This window comes from Palaemon carinicauda, chromosome 14 (assembly GCF_036898095.1).
Source record: "Palaemon carinicauda isolate YSFRI2023 chromosome 14, ASM3689809v2, whole genome shotgun sequence".
Taxonomy (NCBI): Eukaryota; Metazoa; Arthropoda; class Malacostraca; order Decapoda; family Palaemonidae; genus Palaemon; species Palaemon carinicauda.
In genome coordinates, this window is record NC_090738.1 from 31117722 (window position 1) to 31125221 (window position 7500).

Genomic DNA, 7500 nt, shown 5'->3' on the forward strand with positions numbered 1-7500 from the left:
CATAGCCTCTGTACCATGGTTTTCCACTGTCTTGGGTTAGAGTTCTCTTGCTTGAGGGTACACTCAGGCACGCTGTTCTGTCTAGTTTGTCTTCCTCTTGTTTTGTTAAAGTTTTTATGGTTTATATAGGAAATATTTATTTTAATGTTGTTACTATTCTTAGAATATTTTATTTTTCTTTATTTCCTTTCCTCACTGGGCTATTTTCCCTGTTGAGGTCCCTGGGCTTATAGCATTCTGCTTTTCCAACTACGGTTGTAGCTTAGCACTTAATAATAATAATAATAATAGTAATAGTAATGGGATGGTGTTCATAAACACAGAAGTGATATAAACAAAATAACAAATACATCAGCTTTGTTTACGTGACTTTACACTTAACAATAAAAAAGTGAGAACAAGAATGTTCAAGAAACAATAAACAATTGTTCAGATCGGTTCTATTAATGGAATGGTGTTCATAAACACAGAAGTGATATAAAAAATTACAAACTGGTACAAATGAAATACGATTTAATGATCTTACCACCATTCTTCAGTTTGGTTCCATTAAGTCAATTCGCTTGTTAAATACAAATTCTATAAAATGGAATTATGGTATTCTTTTATTCACCTGAGCCATTCCTCACCGGAATCAATTCTCTTAATCCTTTTTATTCATTCCGATTAAACTCTCTTAACTCATAAGTTTATTCCAGACATTTTAAGGTTTTAAAGGTCGTCCATGAATGGCAGAGGCAAGGGACAGTAACATTGCAATATCAAGTAGGACAATGCCCTAGAGCAGGGGTTCTTAACCGGGGGTGCTCGCACCCCTAAGGGGTGCGAACCTGGTTCCCAAGGGGTGCGAGGATACCTCTGAAATATTGAAGAAAATATGTTTTTACCTTCGCTTTATATTTTTTCCTGAAAAAAAACTTGTTGCTTAGTCTTAAACAGTGTTCGAAAAGATATACCTAAATCTATCTTCCTAATGAAGGGATAAAGTTGCAACAAACTCGAGTCCAGGGTACACGTATGTGATTTGGATGAAGGAGGAAATGACGAGTATAGGACACGTAGCCAACAGAGAGAGAGAGAGAGAGAGAGAGAGAGAGAGAGAGAGAGAGAGATCTACTTTCATGGTTACTTCTCCTGTGGAGAGTTACAAGCCTATAATAACTGGATCATGAACCCTTTCATGTAGAATTTTGAAGACTTTTTTTTATGGTTACTTCTCCTCTGGAGAGTTACAAGCCTGTAATAACTGGATCTTGAACCCTTTCCTGTAGAATTTGGAAGATGTTGACGATGATGGCAACATCAAGAAAGATCTCATCGACATGAGACACAATCATGGAATCCAAATGGAGTTCACCAATAGTCAGCTGGACCACTTCTGGCCTTCTCAGCTGGAAGCATACCCTACATTAGCAACGAAAGCACTCAAAGTGCTGGTACCTTTTGCAACTACCTACTTGTGTGAGCAAGGATTTTCTTGTCTACTTCACATCAAAACGAAAAGCAGAAATCAGCTGAATTTTGAACATGACTTGCGAGTAGCATTCAGTACTAAGACACCAAGATTTGATGCCATTATGGAGAAAAAACAGCAACAATGAAGTCACTAGGTTTACAGTGCAGTACGGGCAAAATATAGTGTAATTTTGAACCAAATGAAAAAAAGATATTCTTGTTGATACATACTGTATTCATAATTTTTTCTCTTGAAAGAACTTTAAGCTGTATGAATGAATATTGAATAAAAAAAGGGATTTTGACGAAGGAAAAATCCATTTCTGGGCGAGGAACCTGTGTCGCCCAGTGAAATGCTATTATAGCACCATTTCTAAGGCATAGTTATTGCTAAATATACCAGAGCAAAAAAAGGATGCATGGAATGCCAGGAATAAACCCAGCTCGCTCACTCTATGAGTGTCGGTATAGTAAACTGGGGCGTGATAGAATCACGACCATAGGTCCCTCACTAGTTAGACTTCTCCCTCATCAACATCCCCCGGAACAACAAGGTGCCGTCCTACACCCGTCTGCTGCCTCCTACTACTACTATCCTTCCCCACCCCCTTACCTCATTCCTCCATGGCACCAGCGTTGGTTATTACATCAAATTTGTATTTTTAGCTTTCTCATATATTCAGAATCCAGGGGGTGCGAGAACTGACTGCTGATTTGAAAAGGGTGCGAACACTGGAAAAGGTTAAGAACCACTGCCCTAGAGACTGACTATATATACATATGATTAGCGTCCAAGCCCCCTCTTCATCCAAGCTAGGACCAAGGAGGGCCAGGCAATGGCTGCTCATGTCTCAGCAGATAGACCTATAGGCTACCCCAAACCCCCCATCTTTAGCTCACAAGGATGGTGAGGTTACAGCGACCAAAGAAACTATCGAGTTTGAGCGGGCCTCGAACCCCAGTCTGGCGTTCACCAGTCAGGGACGTTACCTCATCGGCCACCACAACCCTAACATTACTTTGTATACATTATTGTCTTTGCGCAAAGAATGGCCAATATCTGCGCTAAAGATTAAAAAAACTAAAACTTACATTACAGAAAAACAGTGTTTGTATCAATCTATCACTATTTGGGCAAACAATCAAAAAAATAAAAGCTATCTTTGAATAATTATCAACTATTACCAAAATTTATTTTCATATTTTTCACTAAATCCTAATGAATAAGCCGGAGTGAATAATCTTAAGCTAAATAGCTAATCTTCATCATCCTTGCAACCTAAGGATGGGGGCTTTTGGGGAGCCTATTGGTCTATCTGCTGAGTCTTCAGCAGCCATTGCCTGGCCCTGCTTGGTCTTAGCTTGGGTGTAGAGGGGGTCTTGGGTGCTAATCGTATGTATATATGGTCAGTCTCTAGGGCATTGTCTTGCTTGATAGGGAATGTCACTGTCCCATGCCCCTTCCATTCATGACAGCATTTAAAAGCCTGTAAACAGAAAATCGAAGCCTCTTTTAGAAGAATGTTACTGAAGAAACTTTAAAATCCCGTAATTAACAAATCAGTTAAAGTAATGAGATATTACATTTCAAGGTACAAGATAGAGTCATTCCACATGTCCCCTATTCCATCTTTCCTTTGGGGAATGAATGGATGATTTGAAGTTCTCTGGCATCCTGACATCGAAGGTCATTGACGCCGATATTGTTTATTGTAAATAAAGATTAAAAGAATATTCAATCAAAACCAGAAAAGTAAATATGTTATAAAAGTTAAATAGCATTTAGGAGACCTGCTTCTGATATAAATTTAAAAATGCCACCTGCATTGTACACCCAGCAACAAAACCGGTGTCGCCTGGGCAGACCTTACTTGGAGAGATCATGCCCCTCTTGCCCTGAAAGGTGGCCGACGTTAAACAACCGAGACATCGTTAGGATGGTTCGAATGTGAGGAGGAGTGAAATTACCGATATCACTCAAAGAAATACGATGAAGATAGATATATATATATATATATATATATATATATATAGAGAGAGAGAGAGAGAGAGAGAGAGAGAGAGAGAGAGAGAGAGAGAGAGAGAGAGAGAGAGAGAGAGAGAGCAACTGCTAGAATAATGCAAACAAGGGATATATCATTCCCACGCATATTAATTGGAATAGTTAGTTCCCACAATATTTAAGGGTGTTCCACATAGAAATGTAATAAGGAATTCAAATATATCGGTGTGGTTATATTTTTCGATAACTATTCTCGGAAACCATGCATTTCTTAAAAGAATAAGAGATAAGACCTCTATTACTTTCATATATATATATATATATATATATATATATATATATATATATATATATATGTATATATCTATATGTAATATATATACATATATATTTATATATATAGATATATAAATATATATTTATATATATATATATATATATATATATATGTATATTATATATATATACACACACACACACACACACATATATATATATATATATATATATATATTATATATATATATATATATATATATATACAAGTTTATTACAAGTCTACCGTACATATTTCTGTCTAATTCAGGAATCTGTTCTTAGACTTGAAAGCAATCCTTCTCCACTATGATAGCTGATAAGTGAGTTTGCAACACGTGGTTATCTATCATGAATCTATATCAATACCAACGTGTTGGAAACACTAATCAGCTATCATAGTGGCGTTGAGTTTATTTCAAGTCTAAGAACAGATTCCTGAATTCGACAGGAATATGTACGGTAGACTTGTAATAAACTTGTTTTTGTTTTGATAGTTTGGTTGGTTCTGCAAGCATGGTTTCGGCTAAGATGCATAGGTTCGAATTTCTGCCCAGCCAGAAGCTGTTATCATGAATGAATTTCTAGTGGATATTCACTCCCAAAGATAGAATTCGATATTAAATGCTATTGTGGTTGATATTTACATTAATTAGAATCAAGAGTGTTAGTCATTATATATATATATATATATATATATATATATATATATATATATATATATATATATATTTACTTGCCAGGTTACAACCCTATTTGTGTCCGATCTGTTGGAGTCCAGACATGGATGGCTATACTGTATATGAAAAGTCTGGGACTCACTGACGGGTGTTAAGTTCCAGGAGCCTGCATGGTGAGGAGGAGGTATGCTGGCTGTTTAGTTCAGCACTCACCTGGGTGAAGCGGGGTCATTTCATTCATAAAAAATACCTGAAGTATATGCTGTATTTAATTGTAGCACCTCTTTGGCCCACATTTTGAGGTTCCTTACCTCTAGCATCAAGGTTTTTTTGACCTCTTATTTTGAGGTGCATTACTTCTAGCATTTTAGGTTCTTTGACCTCTATTTTGAGGTGCCTTATCTCTAGCATTAGGGGCTTTTTACCTCTATTTTAGGTGCTTTAACTTTAGCTTTATGACATTATATTTTTAGGTGCCTTATCTCTAGCATTAGGGGATTTATTACCTCTATTTTGAGGTGCCTTATTTCTAGCACTAGGGGCTTTTTTACCTCTATTTTGAGGTGTCTTATCTCTAGTATTAGGGGCTTTTTTACCTCTATTTTTAGGTGCCTTAACTTTAGCTTTACGGGCTTTATGACCTGTATTTCGTGGTGCCTTATCTCTAGCATTAGGGTCTTTTATACCTCTTATTTTGAGGGGCCTTATCTCTAGCATTAGGGCCTTTTTGACCTCTTATTTTGAGGGGCCTTATCTCTAGCATTAGGGCCTTTTTGACATCCTATTTTGAGGTGCCTTATCTCTAGCATTAGGAGCTTTTTACCTCTATTTTCAGGAGCCTAATCTATAGCATTAGGGGCTTTTTTACCTAATATTTTGAGGTGCCATATCTCTAGCATTAGGAGCTTTTTACCTTTATTTTCAGGAGCCTTATCTCTAGCATTAGGGCCTTTTTGACATCTTATTTTGAGGGGCCTAATCTGTAGCATTAGGGCCTTTTTGACCTATTATTTTGAGGTGCCTTATCTCTAGCATTAGGAGCGTTTTACCTCTATTTTCAGGAGCCTAATCTATAGCATTAGGGCCTTTTTGACCTAATATTTTTAGGTGCCGTATTTATAGCATTAGGGGCTTTTTAACCTCTGATTTTGAGGTGCCTTATCTCTAGCATTAGGGGATTTTTACCTCTATGTTAAGGTGCCTTATCTCAAACATAAGGAGCTTTTTTACCTCTATTTTTAGGTGCCTTAACTTTAGATTTAGGGGCTTTATGACCTCTATTTATAGGTGCCTTACCTCTAGCATAGTGGGGCTTTTTTACCCCTGATTTTGAGGTGCCTTATCTCTAGCATTACGGGATTTTTACCTCTATGTTGAGATGCCTTATCTCTAGCATTAGGATCTTTTTTACCTTTAATTTTGAGGTGCCAGGTGCCTTATCTGCAGCATTAGGGGATTTTTTTACCCATATTTTGAGGTGCCTGATGTCTAGCATTAGGATCTTTTTTATCTCTATTTTTAGGTGCCTTACCTCTAGCATAGAGGGGCTTTTTTACCTCTGATTTTGAGGTGCCTTATCTCTAGCATTAGGGGATTTTTTACCTCTATTTTTGGGTGCCCTATCTCGAGTATTAGGAGCTTTTTTACCTCTATTTTTAGGCGCCTTATCTCTAGCATTAGGGTCTTTTTGACCTCTGTTTTGAGGTGCCTTATCTCTAGCGTTAGGGACTTTATGACCTCTTATTTTAAGATGCCATATCTCTAGCATTAGGGGCTTTTTGACCTTTAATTTTGGGGTGCCAGGTGCCTTATCTCTAAGAGTATTAGGGCCTTTTTTACCTCTATTTTTAGGAGTCTTATATATAGCATTAGGGGCTTTTTGACCTCGATTTTGAAGTGCATTACTTCTAGCATTAGATGCTCTTTGACCTCTATTTTTAGGTGCCTTATATATAGCGTTAGGGACTTTTTTTACCTTGATTTTGAGGTGCATTACTTGTAGCATTAGAGGCTCTTTGATCTCCCTGTTTAGGTGCCTTATTTCTAGCATTAAGGGTTTTTTACCTCTATTTTTACCTGCCTTATTTCTAGCATTGAGGGTTTTTTACCTCTATTTTGAAGTGCCTTATTTCTAGCATTAAGGGTTTTTTACCTCTATTTTGTGGTGCCTTACTTCTCGCATTAGGAGCTTTTTGTACCTCTATTTTAAGGTGATTTACCTCTAGCATTAAAGGCTATTTTACGTGTTCGTTTAAAGGCTCTTCGTTGCTGTTCTCTTCTGTTTGTTCTAGTTTTTCAAGATCTTTAGTTTTTGAGTTTCCTTTGATATTTCATCTTCCACTTTCCTTAGTTCGTCAATTTCCTTCGAGATTTCATCGTATTCTTTCTTGGTTCGTCAGTTTCCTTCTAGATTTCAAGAGAGATTTCAGTGCCGTGTGTCCTCAGTTCGTCAGATTCCTCAGAGAAATCGATGGCATCCATGTCTTTGTCCATAAGGGCGATGGGTAAAGACAGGAATGCTATAAATTTTCTCCGCATACGTCATCACGCTAAAGTAAACGACAAGCAACACAATATATTTACCAATACGTTCTGGATATGTCCTATCTTCAATGTCGAATTTTGGGACTATACCGTTGAAGAACCACACGTTGCTCACCGTTTAGTTGAACCATTCTGTCTTTGCCTTTATTTCTTTATTTCTAATAGTCTCCAATTATAAGACATCTTTGCTAAAGCCCAAGTAAAGGATCATTCAAGGCGTATACACTATGTTCTTCAAAGCTCGACAACTTCTGCAGCAATCACCAAAACTAGCTGTAGATGAAGGTGTTCCGAGGAGCCCCCTGTGTATCCTGTAGTTGTAATACACAATTCTCACAATCATCTCTGTTCCAAAAATAGCCATTAACAATGTTCACTGCGTTGCATGCTTAGTTTGAAAAAAAAAAAGAGATCAGGTCTTCAGAAGTTATTTGAAGCTCGGGGCGGAGTCGTTCAGAACTGCTCCGGGAAGATTCTGTTCTGGAGTCATTCAGAACTCTATGC

General features: G+C 37.3%; 1 protein-coding gene across 1 annotated transcript in view; it reads left to right on the forward strand.

Annotated features, from left to right (window-relative positions):
* LOC137652715 (protein FAM200C-like) overlaps positions 1 to 1601 on the forward strand; it is a 2677-nt gene extending 1076 nt beyond the window's left edge. Inside the window, exon 2 of the mRNA XM_068386119.1 lies at positions 1272 to 1601. Coding sequence (XP_068242220.1) covers positions 1272 to 1601 — 330 coding nt within the window. The remainder of the gene's footprint in view (positions 1 to 1271) is intronic.
* The last annotated feature ends 5899 nt before the right edge of the window (positions 1602 to 7500 follow it).